At 30.5% G+C, this 25,790-nt stretch overlaps 3 protein-coding genes across 4 annotated transcripts; 1 reads left to right on the plus strand and 2 right to left on the minus strand.

Annotated features, from left to right (window-relative positions):
- Positions 1 to 6,020: 6,020 nt before the first annotated feature.
- Positions 6,021 to 13,895, plus strand: LOC148201901 (NAD(H) kinase 1-like). 2 transcript variants are annotated; one of them, XM_088109941.1, is made up of 11 exons: positions 6,021 to 6,258; positions 6,876 to 7,026; positions 7,126 to 7,245; positions 8,130 to 8,314; positions 8,728 to 8,841; positions 8,992 to 9,086; positions 9,708 to 9,814; positions 10,741 to 10,814; positions 11,571 to 11,649; positions 11,804 to 12,111; positions 13,343 to 13,895. In XM_088109941.1, the coding sequence occupies exons 1-11, from the start codon at positions 6,232 to 6,234 to the stop codon at positions 13,649 to 13,651; spliced, it is 1,569 nt and encodes a 522-aa protein (XP_087966067.1). In that variant the 5' UTR covers positions 6,021 to 6,231; the 3' UTR covers positions 13,652 to 13,895. The 2 variants fall into 2 exon arrangements, with proteins under 2 accessions (XP_087966067.1, XP_087966068.1); XM_088109942.1 differs by having other exon boundaries at positions 6,879 to 7,026.
- A 2,267-nt stretch (positions 13,896 to 16,162) lies between these two features.
- LOC148201902 (protein RETICULATA-RELATED 4, chloroplastic-like) lies at positions 16,163 to 19,436 on the minus strand. The gene is made up of 8 exons (XM_088109187.1): positions 18,701 to 19,436; positions 18,549 to 18,617; positions 18,274 to 18,405; positions 18,117 to 18,170; positions 17,958 to 18,002; positions 17,384 to 17,520; positions 16,628 to 16,753; positions 16,163 to 16,532 (listed from the first exon to the last, which is right to left on the minus strand). The coding sequence occupies exons 1-8, from the start codon at positions 19,193 to 19,195 to the stop codon at positions 16,496 to 16,498; spliced, it is 1,095 nt and encodes a 364-aa protein (XP_087965313.1). The 5' UTR covers positions 19,196 to 19,436; the 3' UTR covers positions 16,163 to 16,495.
- A 3,077-nt stretch (positions 19,437 to 22,513) lies between these two features.
- LOC124837640 (phospholipase A1-Igamma3, chloroplastic) lies at positions 22,514 to 24,337 on the minus strand. The gene has a single exon (XM_047313067.2). The coding sequence runs from the start codon at positions 24,170 to 24,172 to the stop codon at positions 22,658 to 22,660; it is 1,515 nt and encodes a 504-aa protein (XP_047169023.1). The 5' UTR covers positions 24,173 to 24,337; the 3' UTR covers positions 22,514 to 22,657.
- Between the last annotated feature and the right edge of the window lie 1,453 nt (positions 24,338 to 25,790).

Raw genomic sequence — 25,790 nt, forward strand, 5'->3', positions numbered from 1 at the left:
ACAATATATGCCAACAATTTTTTTTCAATTAATTTTAGTATGATTTTATTTGTCAAAAATAATGTTATTTATCATTTCGAACAAGCACAAATTGTCTATTAATACTAAGTGAAATTATTGTGTTAGTTGATGTTATTTGAAGTAGTCTTTTAAACTAATATGAATTGAAAGTCATGTTAAAATTATTCTTCAACCAAAATTAATGAGTTTTCTCAAGTATATAAAAATAAATAAATATTTACCAAATATTGTTATCGATGAAACTATTTTAATCGATGTAATTCAAAGTGCTTTAGTCCATGCTTAATAAGAATTATTTTTCTGGTTAAATTTTTTAGTCATTGGTGTAAGTTAACGTTATTTCTAATTGTTGTTTGTCTATTTTTTTTTTAAATATTAATAGAGGTAATTTTTTTTAATTATGTCATTCATATTTATTTGTTTAAAGTAGGTAGTGATTTTTTGTTTATGTTTTTAAGAATTCCTTTTCGATCAATATCATTAATGTTGTCATATTGTTTTACTTTTAACTACAATGGTTTATTTTAAGACATATATATATATATATATATATATATATATATATATATATATATATATACATATATATATATATAACATATTTTGATTACGATTTTATAAGCTTTTTGCTATCTAACTTTTATTTTATTTAAATGTGAGTTGATTTTAATTTCTAAATTGATTCGTGCAGAGATTATGTAACTAATACGCGTAAAATTTAATTGAATTATGGTCTTGATGTGCTAACTGTTTAGTTGAATTTTCTGAATGTCATGGACGAATGGTTCTGTTATGACTGAAAGTAATATTAATAATCGTATTATATATGGAAATGGTTGAATATATATGAATAATGAAAGGTTTAAAAGATCGAATGTTTTATTTTCATTTTATAAAATCAATTTTTATATATTTTGTTTGTTTTGAAATCTTATCTATTATATTAGATGAATTATTAGATATGATAGAACAATAATTATTTAATTTTTTTATTTAAAAATCCCGTAAATGATTTATTCACGTAAATGTTGTCTAAAGGATAGAGAATTAATTTAATGTCTAAAAAATAAAATTAAAAAACGCCCATGAGGGGTTGTTTGGCTGACCCGAGAGTCTGACAAATATAGAAATGTGTGAACTCCATAAATGGGCATGTTGATTTTTTCAAAATTTTATTTTTTTAATAACAAAGAAATAAAATCATAACAATAACAATCAATAAATAATTAAAATAAAGTAAAATATTTATAATAAAAACACTTAATTAAATAGTTTTATTTAATCACTCTCAATTGTTTATTTTCCCAGTGATGGAGAGTATAGTCATATTTATTCCTAACCAACCAACTTTTATACTTGCCATGAGTAAATTTATGATGGAAAAGGTTGATAGAGGTTGTGGGAGAGTAACATTAATTATTTGTTACAATTAATATTCCAAGAATATGAAAATTCCTTTTTGCAATTTTTGGATTGAATAATTAAAAAGATAATTACAAATCTAAAAATGATTTTCTGTAATATGAAAATTATCTTTTATTCTTAAAAAAATATTTTTTTTAGATTATGTGATTTAAAAATTAAAATAATTTTTTAATTGTGTAATTATAAACAAAAATGATTTTTGGACTGTATATTTTATAAGACAAAATGTCTGAAAATTATTTTTAATTTTCTTAATTTCTCAAACTTTGTGAAGTGATTTTTTGACTTTCGTGTTATTTAATTATTTTTTTAGAAAAAATATATATAAATTATATAGTTAAAAAAAATTGGAAATTTTATATTGATAAGTTGCAGACTATATAACAAACATGTAATAAGTTTAATGTATAAGGTTTATAAGAAATATGTTAGGTTTGGTTGGGGCGTGCGCGGGTAGTTGGTGTGGTTTGGTTGACTATGGATGCGTGAATTGCGTTTTGCGCGTAAACTCCAATTCTTCTTTTTCATTCTTTCAAAGGTTGTATTAAAAGAGTCAAAAACATGACTGAAGACTGAAAATAATAAAGTAACTGATATATATATATTTATAAATAATAAAGTAACTGATATATTAAAGTCAAATATTTCACTTTTTAAAAGGTGAAACTCACATTATTCATCATTTCTTTTGTTTTAATTTCAGAAATTTTAGTTTAAACATTTTTCATCATATATATATATATATATATATATATATATATATATATATATATATATATATATATATTAAAGTAATAATACTTGAAAGAAATACCTTTTAATTTGTTAGTAATTAATAAAACTTGATATATCCACTTTAAGAGATTTCTTTTCAAAACCTCTATTCAACGTCAATATAGTGTTTGATTTGGGCATAAACTAATTTTAGAATATATAATTTTATGATAGATTGAATAAGATATTAATAATATGACTATATAACAACAATAACGCCAAAAAATATACAACATTATAGTATAACGTGACCAAACATAACACTAAAATTAAGAATAACAAGTGATACTTTTGAATTTTTTGTAATAAATTAAAGTGGATTTAATTTAATTCATACGTTAATGACTTAAATGATGTCGGTTAATTTTTTCTTCGACGTCAATTAATGATGATCAGCCATTTTTTGATATCAAAGTTTTGAATGATATTTGTCATTAGTTTATCTAATGTTATAAGTATTTTTTTTAATTTTAGAAAAAATAACGCGAGGCTCGTTTCATTACCATGTTTTTTTGTGATTTCTTCTGAAGTACATACGATGATTATAGCATGGAGTTTTAAAGGTGATTTTAGTCTCTTTTTACTCGCATTCTAATTCTTAACATGCATATGCAGTTTTTTTTTTCTTGTCGATTTGACTAAATGGTTTTTGAGTTCATTGTGTTTTCAAGCTTTCAAATTCACTTTCCAGTGACAAGGCCTCTACGAATGTTGTTTTCGGTTCTATGTTCATGTGATACGAAAAAAAATTGGTTGTCGAAAACGTCAAAAATTCGTTGGTAATGACTATTTTCAAACGAATTTCCAATGGTACACAATGCCACAACCATTTTTTCTTCATCTCACAATGGAGACGATTTCCTTTTTTGTATGTGGTGGTTCTATATGTTTGATGGAAGAGATGGCAACATGCAACATTGCTCATAGTGGTTCTCCTTCGTCAAAGAAACTTGTAATTGTGGTGGCCTAAGCTGATACGGGAGAACTTTGGAAAGAAGATGGTTATCAGAGAGCGAAAAATAAACGAAAAAAAGGAGAAGAATGGTTCCTCATATGAGAGAAACGAAAGTGAATAAATTGGCTTGTGTGAGAGAGAAAAATACATAATTCACGGAAATGAAAAGAAAATTTTGTCATTATTTTTATCAACGAATTTACTGACAAATTTTTTCGTCAATAAATAAAATGTACACTATCAATTTAGTTACCAATAAAAAAAATCTATCAGTATCATCATATTTACCAATAAAAAAAATACGTGTACATGACATATTTTTATAAACATAGAATAATATTGATTTCATGTTTATTTTAATAATTTGAAAATTTTAAATTCTCAGGCCTACATAATGATTATAATTATAATCTCTTTTGGATTTTTATTTAAAAAAACACAAAAAAATATTGTAATTTTTAAAATATTCTCTCTCTATGTAATTTGTATTTAAACAACGTTACAAAAACCATAGTAACATAGCCTGCGTATTATTTATTTATAAATTTATAACTTTAAACTACTGCTTTGGAATGAATTTTCGTCCATGAACATGCTTCTCGAATTTACTTTTTAAAAATGACATTCGATTCAATGTTCATTTCAGAATAAAATGGAATCCATAAAAAAATAATCTAATGAATAATATTTGTGAGAATGAAGTTTTTAAAGTTCTTTCATGATTGAGTGGGGAATACTTTTTCCTTCACGATAAAAAATTCCCATGAATGATATTTTCAAGAATCGCAATGTAAAATTTATTCCATGTTTATTGAGAAGAATGTTTTTTTTTTCAGATCCTGAACATAATTTAACAATGATATTCTGAAAATTATTTTATTCTTATGAAGAGGAATGATTTTTCCTGTACAAGATCCTCCTCGACAAAATTATCATTTAAGAAAAAGGTTACAAAATTTTAAAGATAAAAGATTTTAAATTTACAATATAAGAATATATTAAAACAATGTATTTTCGAAAATATGTATTGATAAGATAAAAGAGGAAGTGTTGTTTGTACTAACATTTAAAAGAAGTTAATCTTTTTATTACAACTTATTACACACAATAAATTTGTTGATCTTCAGTGCAACAAATACCTTAAAAGTATTTTAATAATGAGTTTTTATTAGTTCTTAATATAATTTAATTTACATAATCCATTATCCTTACCACTGTTTATCACATGTTTGAATTAGAATTTAAACTCTGTTTTTTTTTTTTTTTACTTTTACGTAATACAAAAAATTAAAAAGAAAAACAAACTTTGATCCTATTTTATCATTAATTTCTAATGACATGTAATGATGCAGAGGTGCCAAATAAAGTTTTGTTTAAAAATATTTAAAAAACTTAAATCGTAGAAAGTGAATTTCATAACATTTTGAGAAATAAAAAAAGAAAAGAAGGTTCTTAATGATGTGATAGGACTTAGCTACACACATCAAGCAATAGCATAGATTCATTATTAATTTTAGTTAATACCATACATTAATGTAAGGGTTTGTGGTCCCTATTTGCAAAATGTCAAACTTTTACGTTATATTAATTCCAATATATATATATATATATATATATATATATATATATATATATATATATATATATATATATATATATATATATATATATATATATATATATATACATGTACATGTATATATATATACATGTATATATATATATATGTATATGTATATATATATGGTTTATTAACTTATATAACCTATTGTATAATTTTTATTAAAAAAAAATTTATTCATAAAAAAAACATACTTTAAATAGATAAATACTTTAAGAGGTTAGATAAATTAATAAACCTATTTATATATATTTATATTCAACTATTAAGTTACAATTTTTTAATTCATCTTATTTTAGTGAAACATCTTGATGATTATTTGGGGGTGAATCTGTCCAGAAATATTGAATGTTAATTTTTTTTAATCAATAGGCTTTTTTTATATTCTCATTTATGTTTTAATTTTATCTTTTAACTATATTTTTAAACTAAAATAATGGTTTTATTAGTTATAATTTTTAAATAATTGTTTTTTTTCTAATTTAATTATTTTTAAAATTTACTTATTTTTCTTTAATTATAAAATACTTACAACATAAATAAAAACAATTTATAATAAAATTTTAAAAAATATTTATATTTATAATAAAATTAAAAAAAAATTATTATAAAAAAGTAAGTACACCTATTAGCATGTTTCCTCGCTAATACATATTAAAACAATTATTATAATAATAAGTTTTTCTGTTCATTTTTCATTGATAATACTTTTAGTGCCAAAGGTGTGAAAATTGGTCACAAATTAATTTCAGTTTTTTATATTATTTATATATTTGGTCAATCCACCTTTAAATAATTGGAGTTCTTAAAATTGGCACTACTAATCAATTTAATTCTTAAGTAAAAGCTAAATTACTATTTTTAACAACCATTTTTAATTTAATATATAATATGCATTAGTTCAAAAGACTAAATAATTATTTTTTTGTCTGGAAGACTGAGTCCAATTGACTCATACAAAGGTGACGATAGACTAAGCAATTATTTTATTTTTCTCACAAAATTAAGAATTAAATGAACTAAAAAAGAAATAAAAGTAATATGCATGTTAATCTTCAAGCAGAGGTTAATTAATTATTAATTAACTAATTAATTACACTGCTATACTCACGAAATATTATCTATCTGTCTAGGGAAATTAATTAGTCTTGCAGTAATTAACTTACAAAAAAATGGAAGAAAAAAACAAAACAAAAACCTGAAAACCTCACTGTTTCTGGGTTGTTCCAAATTCGAAAGAAAAGTTTAATCTATTGTACAGAAACAGCATGTGCCTTGGCGTTGCGTTGAGTTGTATATATATAAATATAAGTAAACGAATTTGAAGGTCAAAATTATTCAGACACTTTGGATTGTATTGTGTTGGAGCAGAAACGAGACAAAGGGATCCCAATTATTCATTTTCCTTTGTTCTCTGTCTTCTCCATTCCCTCTAATGGCTCCAAACAAGCTCAATTCTTCGGTAATTTAATCGTTAATTTCATTATCTTCTTAATTTCAGTTTCAATTTCTTTGTTTTTTAATCTTAATTGTTGGTTGGTTTGGGTCATGAATTGATAGGGTTTTTCTTCGCTAGCAAGTTTGCTAATTAGAATGCTTCGTTTTGTGTCTCATTTTGAGGTTTGGAGTTGTGCTCCTGGAATCTGGGAGCGGGGAATCCTTTACTGTTACAATTGGCTACACTTTTCATACTATTGCTTTTAAGGAAAATGAAAGTGGGATGCCCAAAAATGAGTTAGAGTCAAAATTGATCTTGATTTCCCTCATTACTTGTAGGATCAGTCTAGCAGGATTGCTTGTACGAACAAAATTTATTCATTGTTAGGTGGGATTAGTTGTAAACCACTACTCTTCATGTCAGTCTGTGCTACCTTTTTATCTCTCTGACACAGAGAAGTATATGCCAATATGGATACCTACTGGTCATTTGCATGTTCATGCTGTAATCAATCCAAGCACAACCAAAGTTCAAATATATCACTGCTTCAGAGGGCAGCGCTTTCAGTTTCACATAAATCAGAATTTGTGATAAGTGTGTATTTCTTGTTTTGTGACTTTTGCCTGATTTACTTTATGCAGCAGGGAAATACCAGCATGTCATGTTCACAGGCTGAGAATGGTTTTGTCAATTCCTTTTCTCTATTCCCTGAAAAAGCAGTGGAAGAGATTCTTCAATCTGCCATCCAGGGATCGGATGATCATCTTATAGAGTTCTCTGAAGCTTTAAGAAGTATGATCGTATTCTGTTCAAATTATTAATATCAACTGCAACAAGACATGATCTTGATGCAAAGATCTTTGTCCTTATTTTGTCTTGAACTCCTTCTAGCTGTTGCAAAGGCTCTCAGGCAAGTTGCTGAAGGGAAAGCTTCTGCTCAAGCCGAGGCTGCTGAATGGAAACGTAAATTTGAGCTGGAGAGGGATCGGAATCTGAAGTTTGAACATGCAGGTTCTAATCACTGAATAACTACAAGATGAAGATTTTTTATTTTTTTAAATTTTCCATTCTGTAGCGGTTGATATTGCAAAAGGAAAATAAACTATTTCATCTGTTTTTGACTTAACTGTGATCATGCTCTCTTATACTTGTTGATTGATGAACAATTTATTTCTTTTTGTCAATTCTGTTCTCATATTTCAGTCACATTCATTGTCTTTTATTTTTTATTATCCTTTTTCGTGCCCATCATCTTATCCAAAATTGCTGTCTCAAGTATTTGTTTAATGCTATGGAATTTCTCTTTTACTGATTGGAATTTAGGTTAGTTGTATTGTGCTGTTTAGAAGTGATGAAGCCTACTTTTACTTTCTCAAAGAGAGTACTTTCTGGCTTCATTTTTTGTATGTTTTTACGGTTGAAACCTTTTGCTAAATATGGAGTAGTTTTGTTCATTGCATGTTTTCTTAGCGTCTTGGTTTTCCATTGATTTCACTGTGTATTCATGGTCATTCGACACAATATTGTATTTTTCAGAAGCTCCACTGATGAAAATATAATACCCCTATTTTCGTAAGGTTGCAAAAAAGTTAGTTGATGATCTCAATCTTGACCTCAAGGAAGTAAACGACTAAATATTTTGGATGTTAATATGTACCTTCTAAGCTTCTGATTTCTACGAAGGTCCACTGGCAATACTGAAATTTTTTAAAGATATAGTGATTGAAGCATAAAAGTGAATGTTAGAATTTTGTAATTTTCTGTGTCTTCTATATTTATGTTTCCATGTGGCCTATTTCATTATGTGGTTTCTATCTCTTCTGCTATGCGATGTTCTATCTATATCTCAACTTTGGAAGTTTGTAATTTCTGTTTGCTGTTTGTTTTTATCACAGAAAAATCATGTCTTGAGCATCAGGCTGATCTTGATGATATGAGGACAAATAGCCCTGCCAAAAATCCTACATTGTGTAATGTAGCTAATGGACAGTCTGAAAAATGTTGTTCGAGGAATGGTATTTGCTCCCATGAGGTTCTTAAGGATGGAGCACCCAGTTCTGATTCCAAAATAGTCAAAAAGGTATTTTATAACTCCATGATTGAAGCAAATTGGGCTATATGATCAACCCGTCACAGCCGGCTGTCCTGTTCGTATTTTATTTTTTGAAATATTTGTGTTTCTGTGCATGTGTTTGTCTAGCCTTTTTTTTAACATTTGTCATGGTCAAACATTCAAAAGACTGAACAGATATGACTCTTCAGAACAGCACAAGCTGTTGAGCCTTTACATTCAAATGACAGCTGGGTTAACTACTAACTAGTAATGTTATTACTGGTGTAAAATTAGGCAATAAGTCTGTGCTAGGGCACCTTCTTCTATTTTTACTTCCAAATAATATTCTAATTGTCTCCTGCTAAATTTGCAATTCATGAGCTTCGCTTCCTTGCTTCTTAAGCTAATTAGTCTTAATTTATTTCTTTATTCTCGAGCAGGCTTCATTTAAACTTTCGTGGTTCTGCAAAGATGACCAAAGTGACCAGTACAAACATGACATTGTCTCTTTTGAAAGAGGAAATATAACCACTGCACAGCGCAGTAGTAAGCAGGTGTTTCTTGTTGTGGGCGATTTGATTTTATTACTCTTGTGACCGGCAATCTTGTCTCCTTTTTTCTAAACTTTGTTGTCATGCTAATTCTAAATTTACAATGGCTGCTATACTTGTATATTGTCTAATTGAGAAGTTTATTTATTTCAGATCTCTTTGAAGTGGCAATCATGCCCACAGACAGTGCTCATATTGACCAAACCAAATTCAGTTTCAGTTCAAATTCTGTGTTCTGAAATGGTTAGGTATGAACTCTAATATATTGTTTTTTTTTAACGTTTAGGTCTCCCAAAGTTGGGTTTTCCATAATATAATACCAATTTTAGATTGAAACTCTTCGTGAAAGTAAGGAATATGCTGATATGGAAATTAATTTTGATAATAGATCTCAAAACTCATTTTACATTTTTATACAAAACTTGCTACATTTGATGGTGTCTGTCATTCATTCTTTCTTAGCAGTTGTTAAGAGAACATAGAGATCTTGGCCTAAGATGGAAGAGCTTTCTGTGCTTACTTATTTATGCACATGAAAATGTGACAGTCTTAACTTTCAATCATAATGGGTGGTTACGATTTTATTCTCTCACTAGATTCCTGCAAAATTTAAGTTAGCTTAACTTTGCAATTCATTTTTATGAGTTTGATGTGACTAAGTGAAGATTGTTTATTTTCAAGTTTAACTCCAATTTTCATTATGTATTATTTACATCTATCCTGTGCCTTTATATCCTTCGATGTATTTGTCTTTGGTACAAGTGAATAACAAGTTATACAGAACAGAAACTTTATTTTGATTTTACCATTTCAGCTCATGGCAAACCTTCATTTAAATCTACTGTGTGCTTCTTTTTTATCATTCCCAGATGGTTAAGGCAGCAAAAGAATCTACACATCTATGTAGAACCACGTGTGAGGGTTGAGCTTTTGGCAGAATCATCATACTTTAATTTTGTAGAAACCTGGAATGATGGTAAGCAATTAAATTCATAAGAGGACACTTTTCACTTGATCGCCTTCACAAAATTTCTGGCTTGTACACCAAGGTTATCTTTGGAGGATTGAACCCTATCACTGGCTGTTTTTTTAAATCATCTGGACCAAGTTCAGAGATATATATGTATGTATATAATTGTTTTCATCAAAGCCCACACTAGATACGTAGCATTTATGGTTGGCCACTTGCCTAAAATCAAATTAATTGTCTATTATCCTACCTTAGTCTTCTCTCTGTTATTCTTTCATTGACTATTCCTTATTGCATCCCAAAACTCAAGTGTCATCTGCTATCTAAATTATGTCTTATGTCTTCATTCTATTGGAATAACAGGACATATAAAGCAAAATGCTGAAGGTTATCGTGATCCTAAATGAAACGTAGTAGTCAAGTAAACTTGGCCATTCCTTCATTTTGTATCAAAATGTTTACCTGCTATTTCAATATGCTACCATGCTCATATTGCATTACTTACCGTTGGTATGCACTAGACCAATATTATTTGAGTTTAGCTGAGTTGACAGACCCGAATCAATAATTTTTTTAAGCGAATAATATGATTCTATATTAAATGATCATGTTTTACCTTTTATATTGCAGCCTCCTGTTTGAAATAAGATTATGATTTTCACTTCATAGGCCATCCTTTAATTTTAATAAATTATTTTGCCTACTGTTATTTTTCTGAAAATTATAACTATTAATGAATATTTTTTGGAGCAAATAATGATTTTAGATTAAGAAAATCGTGTTTTGTATATTGTATTACAGCCTCCTGTTTGGAATAAGATGAGGAGTTTTACTTCATATAATATATCCTTTGTTATTATTTTAATAAACTATTTTGCATTCTTTATTATTCTGAAAATTATAATTATTTGAACAATGACATTTTTGTGTAGACGAGGAAGTTTTGATGCTGCACACTAAGGTTGACCTCGTGGTAACTCTTGGTGGAGATGGTACTGTCCTATGGGTACGTGAGATCTATTTAAATTATTTGTCATCGTATGAAAGCAGCACAGATTTCTAATACACATTCAAGCTATTAATTTACTTTATTTTGTCTCGGAAAAAAAACTATTTCTGATCCAAATCTAGAAAGGTTCACTTTTCAAAGTGAAACCTGTTAACTTTGTCACATAAAATATGATTTAGAAGCCAGAAAATATTTGCCTAAAATTTAACTAACAGACATTGTAAATAATAGAAAATTGACACACCAAAGAAACTCGTGGATTTCCAGTATTTTATCCATATTACTAATGTCTGAAGTTTAAGCAATTTTTCAGTTGTTGATTTTTTAGTTCATTATTATTAGTAGTAATAGTATATATATTTCTTGATGCTTTATTTATGTGATTGATTCTATGCATTGAGATAGTTTGGAGGGAATGATATCATGCTGAGGTAAGTCTGAATAGGCATTTACATAGTGTATTAAATGACTTAAAAAATATTTTCATCTTAAGAGTTAGGTTCATTTAATTAATTACTGATCTTGGATTTCTATAACTTCTCCTTTTGGATTGAATTTTCTAAGAATATAACGACTGTTAGACTCAGGATGGGGTATCTTTAGTACTATTAATCTCTGGCAATGGATTATTCATTCTTAAAGAGTTTAGTAAGTAGATATGATACTTGGCTTTATTTTACCTATCATATTATGTGTTGTATATTGGTTTGCTTAGTGACATTGACTAATAGCTATCATGTACTAAATGTGCAGGCAGCATCTATGTTCAAAGGGCCAGTGCCTCCCATTGTCCCCTTTTCTTTGGGGTCTCTTGGCTTTATGACCCCTTTCTGTATCCTGCAACTTTTATTTATATATCTTATCTTTTTTTAGAAGATAGATCAAGATACTACCAGAGTAACTTATTTTGTCCCTGGGGACCTTTTTATTATATTATAGTATCTGTTTTCATTTCTAATTGGAAATTGAACTTAACCATCCTTCAGACAGTGAACATTACAAAGAATGCCTTGAATCAATTTTAAAGGGCCCCATTAGTATCACGTTACGGCATCGTTTACAATGTCATGTTATACGAGAAGCAGCTAAAAATGAATATGAAACTGAAGAACCTGTGCTTGTTCTAAATGAGGTTACAATTGATCGTGGAATATCTTCTTTCCTCACAAATTTGGAATGTTACTGTGACGACTCCTTTGTCACGTGTGTGCAAGGAGATGGATTAATCCTATCCACTACATCTGGCAGTACAGCATATTCTTTAGCAGCTGGAGGATCAATGGTTCATCCACAGGTACTTTGATGAATAGCTTCTTATTCGTATACCTTGACTGCGGAGTTTAATTTTTTTTTTCTCTGGTATAGTGTTTTATCTCGGTCAATAAAGATAATATTTTACAATGGAAGTTTTGGTCAATCCTTCTCTTAAATTAAAGTTTTTTTCTCGGTCTTAAAATATATAATGAACGTAAATATTTACGAAAAATGTTATTAAGGTTGAAGCTATAGATTTTCTGGTTCCTTTGTGTACGGTGATTATCCAATAAAATAAATCGTTGTGATTTTAGTGGAACTTTACTGTGAAATGAATTTTACAATAGCAGCTTTGATTTGATCAAGTTCTTGGGGGAGCACAGTGCAAGGAATTTCAGCTTTGGGAGGGAATTATGTAGTGCCAGTATGTCACTTGTTTCAGGGGAAATTCTTGACGGTTGTTAGAGTCTCCCGAAGATTTCTAGAATTATTAACTGAGGGAAAAATAAGCAATCTGGCAGAATCAGTTGTAGATAAATGAACAGAGTTTTACTTGGACCACCTTCCAATTAACTCTTCCCAAAGTGTGAAAAATGTAAATTTGAAAATTGAACAAATAAAATTGAATTTCAAAATAAGCAAACTTTATTAGATTGATTTTCTGTTTTTCTGAATTAAGTGTCTCACACAAGTCAAAACTAGAGAATGAACGTAGAATTCCTTTGTGGACTATAGAAATCTGCTTAGTATGAAGTCACATTCACATCAAACTTATTGTTCCTGTGACATCATCACGAAGCTAATTATTTATTTTATTTAAGGGTTAGCAATGTTTTTTTTTCCTAAACTATAACGTGATTTTAGTTTTCGATTCTATCTCAAACTTTAATTCTGTTAAGTCTTCATTCTTAAGAAATTGATGGATGCAGTTCTTTTCCTCGCCCAATGGTGTTAATTAGTTTTTGGTGTGACAAACGATAAATCATGCTAACTTTTAAGACGTTGGTAGGAAGAGAATTTGTGGATTGCATTCATAATAATTTGTTGTTTGTCATGTCAAAAAACAAGTAATACTTTTACGCCAAAAGAATTTCATCTGTGCATTTTCTTAGTAGAGATCTAACCAGATCAAAGTTTGAGATAAAGTCAAAATTGCATTATAGTTTAAGTACGAAAAACATAATTAACTCTTCATTTTACTTGTCTAGAACTAAATATAAATATAATAATTCTCCACCTTCATCTGAAACTGAGTCTTTTTTGAATTGCAGGTTCCAGGTATTTTATTCACCCCAATATGCCCACACTCTCTATCTTTTAGGCCAATGATATTTCCAGAGCATGTAACTTTGAGGGTGCAAGTACCATTCAACAGCAGAAGCCCTGCATGGGCATCATTTGATGGAAAAGACAGGAAGCAATTAGCACCTGGAGATGCACTGGTGTGCAGCATGGCTCCATGGCCTGTTCCTACGGCTTGTTTGGATGATTCTACAAATGACTTTTTGCGCAGCATTCATGAAGGTCTCCATTGGAATTTGAGAAAGACACAATCATTTGATGGCCCTAGGGAAACATGACATAATTATATCATTGTAGTTGGAAACTGGCTAGTTTCTTCATCAACAATATCTAGAAGCAACTTCAATTTTAGTACCTTTTCGATAGTTACATATAGTTGTAGTTTAGAGTAAATTATCCCCCTCTACACCTTATCCTCTCTTATTTTATGATGTATGTATACTCACTCCCCTTGAGAAAGAGATGAATATGGATTATTCTTCAGTTCATTTAAATATGAATAAACCTTTTAGTAATAACTGATGAATATTTTGCCAAAGTATTTTTCAATGATGGTTTTTATTTGCCACCACTTTTAGTATGAAGAGAAATTGGGTAGACAGAAAAAAAAAAGATGAAAGAAAATAGGTGAGGAATAAAATGTAAATTAAAAAAGTTTGGTTGAAAAAATAGAAAAAAAGAAAGAAAGAGGAAGATAGATATAACCTGAAGTTGAAAATACATCTGAGAATTACTCTATTTTCATTAACTTTTACTTTCATATACCAAATAATTAAATATTATTTTCATCACTCTTATTTTCACTATTTTACCTTATCTTTTTCATCCAGCTAGCGACTAAGTTTTTTAAAGGCAAAAAAATTATTTTAACTCTATAGTTAATTTTAAATTAAAAATAAATTAGTAAATATAAAAACTTGTGTCTGGACCCTTAAACCTTAAAATGTTCAAAATTAGTTGACAATTATATGAAAGCATACTATAATTCAATAAATTAATATATTAGATAAAAATATATACTATAAAAACATTTTAAATGTTATTTTTTTAGCAATACAATTCAATTTTTATATATTTCACTCAGTGAAGTCAATTTGGAAGACTTCTTCCACCAATTCACTGATTTATTATCTTTATTTTTTACAGTGACTTAACTTTAAAAACAACTTTATGAATCCTAAACAATGCTTGACTTAAAAATAACAATTCAAAGTCAATTTATTAATAATTCCTTAAAACATATTGCATGAAAAACATTTTAGAAATCAATATATCACTTCTGTACTAAAAAGCAATTATCAAAATATATTTCTGTGATTGATAAAAGTTAAATAAAATGAAGAAGAAGGAGACAACAGATAGCAGCTAATAATAAAGTATTTATGAATTCTCAATGGACATTTATAGAGAAGAAGAAAAATAAACTTTTTCAGTTAAATAAATTTATATACTTTTACTTTTGAAAAAGTTAAATGATATAATTATATTTTTAATTTGAGGCAAAGTTCATTTTAATTTATTGAAAAAGTTCAATTTAATTTTCTTTTCTTTTTTTATTGTTTTAGTAAATATTTATTAAGCAATAGATCAAAACAGAGCAATAACTGAAGCCTTTTAAGACTACCCAAATATCTACTTATAGAAACTCGTATATATAATTTTAAATTAGAAAATACATCGATTAAAACAAAAACTGCAAACATTTTAGGCCTATTTCAGAGATATATAATAACTCTAAAAGGTTGCTTTCAAAAAATGTTGCAGTATTACCTTTTTCAATGTATTTTTTCACCTTAAACTTAATTTTTCAATTTTTAATTGTAAGAATCAAGTTTCCTTTTTATTAATATTTCTATATCTCAAACTTTCAAGTCGCAAATCATCATCTTCCCCCTTTCAAAATATTTATAAACTAAATTCTTTAAACTCTTTCAAAGGATTCTTCATCCAAAATTTACCCATTAAGATACATATTTTTCTTGAGATAAAAAAAATTCACGTTTTTCTTATATTTGAAACATTAACCCCTTGATTTAAAAAAAAAATCGTTAAATTTACATTAATGGAACTTTTTAGCCATCTTATAATAAATATTTAAAATTATAATATTTATGGTTAACAAACAGGCTCACCAAAAATTGATTATCGTTTGGACCAGTGGAATCTGCAATCACTTTTCCTTTTTGGAAGTATTTATCTTTTCAAGACAACACTTCTCACTTGACAGAAAAAGCTAAAACTCCCATTACCAGAAAAAGCCTCTTTCTAATATTATTTATAAATTTTGTTTCGGATAATGATGTTTTGTCATCTCTGTAAAAATGTCAATTGTTTTTGAGTTTTGACCCTAACTTTAAAAGCTTCCATTTTTGTTTATATTTCTGCATATTCTAAATAGGAAAATTCTAAATATCCTAACACTCGTCTTATTCATCCTATTTTTGGAACACGTGACGTGTTAGACAAAAATCACAAGGGCAGAAAAAAAAACTGGCTATTTAAGAAATGCAAAAACAAAGCAAGGACAATGTTACAAAGATAAAAAAGAAATTCCATTAATTCATTTATTTTTCATTATTTTGTTAAATTTGTTATAAAAACAATAACAATAGGTATTATTATAGCAAGGGTTTGTCATGAAATGATAAATTCATCAAAAGAGAACAAATGCATAAAGATTCCTAAGGTATTCAGAGTTCTGCAAATGAGTGGCATAATGATTCTACCAAACATATACAGGGAATTGATCAAAATGTAGGCTAAGTTTGAAATGATAGAGAATTCCTGTGTTAGCACCAAAATACTTGTTTTGTATCTTGCAATCACAAGATTTTCATCTTTCATAGACTGTCAAATCATGTTCTGATAACAAAAATAAATTATTTCATATCCTCATCACATTATTGAATGAGGAAACTTGTACAAAGAAGAATACGCAGAAAGTACTCAGTGATGAGCATGTAAAAATAGAGAACGAAAACCTATTGAGATAACAATCCTACAACCAAACCTCTGCAGAAAAGAAACAGGTTTTGTGATGTTTACTACTGAAGCAAATGAACATCTAGAGAAAAATCTACTCAACGAAGAAAGATCCAAGTCATGTAATCTTGGTCTTGAGCCTACTGAACACCTATCCAACGAGCATAATCCACCCACCTGTCAAGGAAAATCACAGATCACACACACATGAACCACTAGCAACAAGCAAAACTCTTCTAAAAAGTAATCAGAAAAGGCATGAGATTTCTTACAGTAGTGAACCCAAATAAGTGTTGCCAGTTCGCACAGCGAAACACAGTGCACTGAGAATTAGCTTGTGCTGGTGCAGCAAAGGTTCCAAAAGCCTCTGTTCAATAATTCCAGCAACTACTTGATACCTGTCAGAAAAATCAGATTCTTAGTAGACGTTTTAAACAACAGTTGATGTGCAATTACTGCAGAGGAATGAACTGGTGAGAGCATAGTTTTAATGCAATAATAAAAGAAAGACTAATGACTACATACTTTTATACGGCAAAGAGAACAGTTTATAAAAGTGAACTTTCTTTACAAAGTCATGCAACATAAATTGTGCAAATACCACTTACAATCATCTGCATTTTGTAACTTTTCCAGTAGCTTTATTAGTCTATTAGATGTTGATTATCATAGTAAAGAAACATTTAAAACAGGACCAGAGAATAGAGAAACCCCTTCTTCTCTCCAAGCAACTCATCATGATATATTGACATGCTTGACCATAATCGGATGACAATGAGTCAACATTATGAACAATGACAAGCAACTGATGTAAATTATTCAACTATGGTTAGGTTAGCCCTCACATTATAATAATATCGATGGTATTTTATCAAATTGATTTATCAAATGATTCCTTTAGTGGTAATTATTTATAGATCAAGTAGAGAAATAACTTTTCTAAATCTTGTAATAACAATTAGTGAAAAAATACAGATGAACAAAGGCAAGAGCAAGTTCAAAACAAAAGCCACATCATTCTTTTTTACCTGAGGTTGCTAGAAATAGACATATAGACACCATAGGCAGCACTGGTAGACAATATGGGAACATTTTCAATTTCCCCTTCCGAAGATTTAACTGCTTTCTTTGCATTGATTAAGGCATTTGTCATAGCAGTACCAACCTGAAGGAATACAAAATGGAGTACATATGTTAGGGTCTGAAGTCAGTTGATTCCAGTCACATGTAGAACATTCAAGTCAAAACCAGTTGGCAGGATTATTTATCAAAAGAAAAGGTTGTATTGTAAAACACAAAATGGATCCATGGAAAACATTAATGCAGTGCTAGCTCTGACTAGGATCATACTCATTACTCAAAGGAAAACATTAAGACTAAACTCTTTGTCCAACTCTCAAGTAGTCAAGTTTTGTAGATGAGAAGACTGCATCAGTCAACTCAATTGCCAAATCATGAGCCCCCTTAGTTCTTCTGGTAACGGTTAATACATAAATATCCATAAATTCTCATAAAACTTGCGGGGAAGACAGATCAAGCGATGCAAAAACTTCTCAAACCAGAAAAGGACAGGAAAAATTTCCAGGGAAGACAAGAACTAACCAGCGATGAAGCAGTACCAACAGCAAAAAGCTTAGACCCATTACGCTGTGCAAGGCAACCACATTATATACAGCAATTAGTCACGGGAAACGAAAGGGGAAAAATTGGATTCAAATTGCAAGATAAATAAATCAGAAGTTACTAAATTGAAATACATACCACAATTGCACCAATCCTCTGTATCAATGAATATGATGTCCCAGACAGAGCAACCTGTTGAAGGAAATCAGGAATACGAGATGAGATGCACAAACACCAACATTTGATAGCAAAACTATGAAAGTAATCAAAACCTATTGGATATATTTATAAAAACCTGAAAAGCATTATCCGGGCAGCCATGGAAAAACTTAGCAATAGGCCCTGCAGTGCCTGCGAGTGGCGGTCTAAGCGCAACAGTAGGCGCAGGAAGATAAACCAGCATGAAATCTGCAATGATGGCCATCACCTAACAACAAAAACAGTACATGCAAAAGGGGATGTTAAGCCGCAAACTTCAATCCACATTTCACACAAACCAACACAAGATTCATTCTTGAATGTCGAACGTACAACACGAGAATCAACAAAAAAAAAAGAAAAAAGTTGTACCACATCGGCGAAGACGATTTCGAGCTCGTTGAAAAAGTTTTCTCTTCTTCGATCGTACTCAGCAGCAGTCTAAACAAACACAACGCGAAGTTATACGGCAAATAGATGTTGAAAGAGTGAACGGAGAGAAGGGAAAGAGAGAGAAGAGAAACCTTGGTGAAGACGCCAACGCCGCATTCCATGGCGACTTTCGCGAGGAAGAGATCATCGGCGAGGAGACGCTCTCTGAAACCGGGAAACTGAAGCAGCCACCGGAAGAACGCGGATTTCTCCAGCTCCAAAAACCGCGTCACCACCGCCGCCGGAATCTTTCCCTCCTTTATCGCCGCCGCCAAATCCGCCGGCACGCTCTCCAACGCCCTCCCCGCCTCCGCCACGACCATCAAGGCCTCGTTCCTTCCCTCATTGCCGTGCTCGTCGTCACCGCCGCCGCCATGTCCGTGACCATCATGTCCGCCACCGTGTCCTCCGAAGGATCCACCGACAGAGGCTCCTATTGTGGTGCAGAGAGGGAAAAAGCGATCCGCGCGCCGCGGGATGCGGATGCCGAGGGAGGAAGAAAGGGAAAGAGAAGGAACGGCTTTGGAAGAAGAGAATGAATATGAAGATGAAGTGGGCGCAGTGAAGAAGGAGAAAGCGATCGCCATTGTTGCTTGGTACTGTTGGTTCAGTTCCCTTCACTCTTCCTCCTCCTTCTTCTTCTTCTTCTTTTTCTTCTTCTTGGAAGAAACAGACACAGAGGAAGGAGTGATAAATCCTAGGTATGTTGCTGTCTTCTACTTTTGCTGTTGATGTTTTTGGCTTTGTAGTGAGAAAATTTAATATTGCGACAAATTTGCTGGTGCGTTTGGCTTCTCCGTTTGCACATGAAGAACGCGACGGGCGTTACTTCTTAGGTTTTTTGTTCCACAACACCAAATTAAATTATTACTTTTTTTCTAAATTCTCTCATTTCAAAATTTATTTTTACTTTTTTTAGACTTATTAAATTTTACAATATTTTCTCTCCTATAAATATTTTTACTCAGTCCTGTTATCACCATCCCTAACCTAACAACCTTCCCTTTTTCTTAATTTTTTCTTTTATTTTATCATTCTTTTTTATAAAGTTTATCGACCACTAACCCATAAACAGTATCTTTTTCATTCATTCGTCTATCCCCATTAAAATATTGAAAAATATCATCTGACCAATCTAAATTTTTTAGGTTTATTTGATACCATTCTTTTTACTTTTTATTTTTAATTTTTTTTTTAAATACATAAATTTATATTTTTATGACTATTTTATTTTTATTATTTGTGTCATATAAATTCATTAGTCTAAAATATTATTACAGCATAAAGACATCTCATTTCATATCTAAATATTTTCTTTTAACTTTCTTTTAATCTCAAGTGAAAAATGAGATGTGAAAGTATCCAATATTTTTTTATTTGAGATTTGAGTCTTAACTCATTTAGTTAACTAGGTTTTAAGCATTTAATAATGACTTTTTAAAATTAAGTAATTAATAAATTATAAATCTCTTATTTAAATTTCAGAAAATATTCATTTACATTTTATTGTCTTCATGATTGATTTGAAATATTCTAAACGTGGTAATATATGTTTCAATTAAAGTGATGTATATATAAGTAAAATTTACTTATATTAAAATTTCAAATAAAAAATGTTAAATTAATTAACTTAAATATTAAATACTTAAATAAAAGTAGTTCATATTAGCTTTTATATTTTTTATAAGGCAATTATGATCGAGATATCTTAACCATTTGTGAAAACTGATTATTGTGAAAATCATTATTAAATATTTGAATGTAGTGATTTCTATGGGACCTAGCTTATTATATGATTGATTATTCGATAAATTATAAAATGAACATATAATTGGCTTTTGCACTATGTTAAAAATTATTCTTTTTTCTCATTCTGTTCACACAACTTTTTCTGGCCACTGAATCACTGATCACAATCCTAGAATTTATTCGTCATCTTTATTTAAGTTGAATTAATTTTTAAACATTTTATTTTGTTAAAAAAAAGTATTCTTAATTATTCAATTATGAAATGAAACGCATCATTGACTTTAACATCATCTTACGCATTATTCTTTTACATGTATTCACTGGTCTGTTTAAGGATGGCGTGGTTCGGTTTAGATTGAATACGAAAAAAATAAAAAAATAAATAGAAAATGTAATTACTTTGAGTCAATCTGAAAATGATATTAAACTTAATCAAATTCGAACAGATTTCAATGGCTGCAATTCAGATTATTTTGACCTTTATTTTTATTTTGTTATGGGTGGATTGATGGACGCTTTTTTTTAGCTAACAAACACGAATTGAATGAAAATCAAATACATAATAAATAATTTTTTGGTGTATTGTGAAGTAAAAGAATTACATTATTTAAAAGTTATTTCAAGTATACATCAGAAAAATCAAATGACAAATTTTTAATGAAAAATTATGTTATAAATGACAATCTATGATTAGATAATAGTGTAACAAATATTTATTATGTCTATATGTTCTGATTACGTTTAATAATTGGGTAAAAAATATATTTTGAAACATTAAATGCGAGACTCATTTTTATGTTAAGTAGAGATAATTTTTAAAGTGATAAAGTTTAATATTTTAAATTAATTAAAGGTATAAATTATAATTTTAATTAATTAGTTTTTTTCCATTTGGTTTTAATTAAAAAAATTCTAAATTTGTTCACTTCTCTTTAATTTTCTAAAGTTTCATTTTCATATTCCTTGATATTCATTTAGGCTAAATTTTTCCCTTCTCCTACCTATCGAGTTTCATTATCTTACACAACTAAGTCTAAGCATTTGTGTTATGATATATTTGATTTATAAACAACGTATTACGAGAAGATAAATTGCAATTATTTAAACCTTTTCCTAAATTTTCAAAACAATTACATAAAGAATCTATTAATTACGGTAACATAAAAAAAATGAATTTACTATAAAGTAAAATTCATCGATAGAGGTAAAATTCATTTGTAATTGATTATGGATGACTAAAATTTTATCTATAAAATACTTATCAATAAAATATAGATAAAAAATTGTAAATTTATCAATAATTATAGACGTCAAAATTATAAATATTATGATTTAATTATTATTTCTTTGTCTATCTTATAAATTGGTGTTTTTTTTTTCAGTGGAATATTCAACATTTTTTTCAAGGAATCTTCATCGATAAAACATATGTATTAATATTATAATTCTCAAACATAAACTTTTATTAAATCGATAACAATGTTTCGTATTGTCTTTTATTCTTAAGACATGTTTTATTACATTCCACATATATTCATTTATAACATTAAAAAAAGAAACAAACTTCCTTCAAAACAATATATATTCTCACATTTTCCTCCTACACATCATACTTTTAATCTTGTTAATTATATAATCTAATTTCTATACACTTTCACAATAACAAGTTTTATGTTACAAAACAACAAATTATTGTTGTAATTATGGTCAAATTAACAGTCTATTATACCTAACAATTTACAAATACAAATTATTATATGAAAGTATAAAAATTAAAAATTAAAGTTTGACTTGAAATGTCATCGAATTTGGATACAACAGCTCAAGCATTTCTCAGTGGATCACGATATTCAAACCCTTGGGTTGGAAGAACATGGTGACTATTTAATCTAATGTTTATGCATGGACCACTTATTTTTGTCGTTATTACTCTGAATGGAAACGTGGTTCTTTATTTATTTATTTATTCCTTTTCTGCAATCATTTTCCACAACATTTTCCACAACATTTTCCTCTACTTAAATAAAATAAATAAATCCCTAATCGAAAATATATTTCTTCATTTTCTACGGTCACCCTTTTATAGTTATACATATATTTTTTCTATTTTTATTATTAAAATTTGTAAACAGTTTGTGGTGTAATTTGTTTGTACGTTGAAAATTAATGTTTTGAAAACTTTTTTTTTATTTTTTTATCGATTTCCAATATACATTTTCGTCAAAACACACGTTGATATTTTCTTAAACATCATCAGAACATATTTTACACTGTTTTTTTTTTTCTTAAACATCATCATGTTAAGTGGTTTCTAATTGCTGACCTGCGAGGTGGTTGTCCAACACTTGCTGGAGATGGTGGGCCATGTCTGGTGGATGAGCCTCCAATCTGGGGCGCTCCGGCAGAACCCACCGCCCATCGCGGCCTCTCACCATCCCCTTGTTCTCGTCCTGCCGCCAGTTCGGCGGAACGCCGTACTCACTCCTGAGAAAGTCACAGCTCTTGTTCACAAGCGCTATGTCACGCTTCGACGCCAAGCAGAACCTCTTCTCCTTCCCATGGTAGCCATCAACGAGGTGCAGATGAACCTCCAAGTTATGCGCACTCACCAGATCCACGTTCCCCTTCACGAACGGACTCTCTGTGTGATCCAACGCAATCTCCGTCCCCACGTGCGCATAGCTCCACGGAAACGACAGCGCATCCTCTATGTACTTCTGAAACCGAAACTTCTCGTTCGTTATTATCCCCGGCACGGTGGGTACCACATCGTGCACGTTCACCACTCTCAGAACCTTCACCCCGAGCTCCTCACACCGCTCTTTGAACTTCAAATTCCCAACCCTAGGCCCCGCAAACGAAAACACCGTCACGGGAACACGATCACCACCGTCGCCAACCACGTTTAACCTAACCTCGGCTATGTCGTACGCGCTCAGAACGGCCAACGCAGCACCGAGACTGTGCCCGGTGACGGTGATGCTTATCTCTTCGTCTTTGTAGTAGTTAAGAAGACGTTTAACCTCTGAGAGTACTTGTTCGCGAGCGGAGAAAGAGCAATAGGTGCAGGAGTGTTCTTTCTTGGTGTACAAGTCGTGGAATCCAGATTCTACCTTGATGGTTTGGTCTCTGGAGAATAGCGCGGGACGGAGAATGTCTTTGAGGTCGTGGATCCATTCGACGTAGGTGACTGTTCCGCGCCATGCAATTAGGATGTCGCGGCGACCGAGGTGTTTGATGTGTTCCTTGTCGGTGTTGACGGCGACGTAGCCCATCCAGTTGGCGTGCGGGCTCCAGACGGAGGCGAGGTTGGACTTCTGGAAGAAGTTGGGGAGGTTGATGTTGGAGGTGGCGTAGATGTAGCGGGTGATGGTGTAGCCGGAGTGGGGAATGTTGAGTTGGTGGAAGAAGTGGGAGGGATGGTACTTGCAGGTTCCGCAGTACTTGGAATGAGGGTCGAAGTCGAAGGAGTCGTAGCATGCCTGTGCCAGTTCCCCATACCGGATTATTTCTCGCCGGAGGAGAGGGTTCATGGTTGGCTCTATCAACCCTTTCCAATCCTTCATGCCTTGGATTTCCCTCCACACTTGGCGCAAGGGAGCATCAAAATCAAACGTTTCTTGTTCTTTTTCTTCGACGTCTTCTTGGTCCATTTTTGGGCTTAGGTTTGAGGTGGAAGAGCATTTGAGGATGAATGGGGGTTTGGTTTTGGAAGAGAATGAGAGGGTTGTGGTCGGTGTGTTGTTGAAGGTGGTGGTGTGTGGTGTTGAAAGGGGAGGAGATTGGAGGTGGTTGAGGAGCAGAAGAGACGCCATGAGTGATATTTAAGGAAGATGAAGTTGCAGAAAAGAGTTAACAATGATGAGGAAGAAGAAATGAAGAGAGTGAGAGAGAGGGAGGTCTATGGTATAGGTTAAGGATGGGATGGTGGGAAGAAAAACATTTTGTGAATGAAACACGTTCCTTTGTACGATGTTTATAATGTTCCACTCACGTATGCTCCATTATACAAAGTTGTGGTCTCGACCACTGTCCCACCAGCTGGACCATGATGACACTGTCACTCCAGGTCATGGTCCAGATGGTACGTCAAATTTTGCTCAGTTTCATTTTCAATCCGTTAGCTTATGCTTGTCCTCTTTTATTCTATTTGACTTGTCAAATTGAAAGTTTAAAGTGGAACAAGATAGATTAAAATAAAAATGATTAATTATATTACTTGAAATATATGGAAAAATATATAATAATATTTTTACTTAATTATTAATACCCACAAATCAACTTTTAATTATTAATTATAATGAAGAAATTTTATATAGAGGCAATAATTATTTTAATTTATTCTATTAAAAATATTAATTAATTAATTAAAACTAAAAAATATATGTTTTCAATATATATATATATATATATATATATATATATATATATATATATATATATATAATACGAAATTTAAAAAAATAATTGACACACACATCCACTTGTCGAACTACTTTTAGAGGTAGTTAAGATTTATCACTTCTTATTAGTTGTTTCTACTTAAACGATTTCGATTTATTCTAATTTTGGTTAATTATAAATGAGATATTCAATGGAGGCACGTTGACGAAGAACACTATCTTTTAGGGATTGAAACTGCAACCTTCTCCAAACTCATTTTCATCAGATTCACCATTCCTTTCTCTCACTCAACCCTCACCAAGCTCTCTTTCGTTCACCCTCTCGCAATCTCATGCCTCCAAATGCATTCATACATTTATTATTTATATATTAAACTATTTAGATATGGCAATGATGTGCGATTCTAGGTGGTCTCGCACTTGTGGTTGATATCTATTGCTTTACAGAGTCATTGCTAATGAGTTTCATCCTACACACAAAATGTCAATCCTTTAAAAATCTTTGACCAAGTAAATCTCCTAAATTAGGACCTTTTACCCCTCTCACTACATAACTCATTCTAGTCTATATAAGCGGAATAATTATCAGGATAAAACCTTCAATCCAGACTCCTCATATCAATGCACACCCTATAATTACATTCAATAGGATTTTCTCATAGGCAATCCCCATAACATTAACCACATCAAGTTATAGTGTATAAACATCAATAATATCATAACCCATCAATTAGAAGATCACAAAATCACATGATAAGAAAAACAACAAAATAGAAAAAACATTGAAGATTGCCACTCGATAGTGAAGAGAGTGCGCCCAAAAGCTGATATCACAAAAGCTTACTATCAAGAGAGTACTCAAGAGCATAGACTAACATTCAATGTTGGCATCAAAATGAGCTTTCTAACTTAAGAACACTTAACATCGAAAGCCAACGCTCAACGCTAAGGCTGCTAGAGCTCTCTAACTTGAGCCTATTAAGCAGTAGAAACCATCATCCAACATACTGTTATGAAAAATAGCCACAGA

Source organism: Vigna umbellata, chromosome 3 (assembly GCF_029865625.1).
Source record: "Vigna umbellata cultivar VRB3 chromosome 3, Vumbellata_1.0, whole genome shotgun sequence".
Classification (NCBI taxonomy): Eukaryota; Viridiplantae; Streptophyta; class Magnoliopsida; order Fabales; family Fabaceae; genus Vigna; species Vigna umbellata.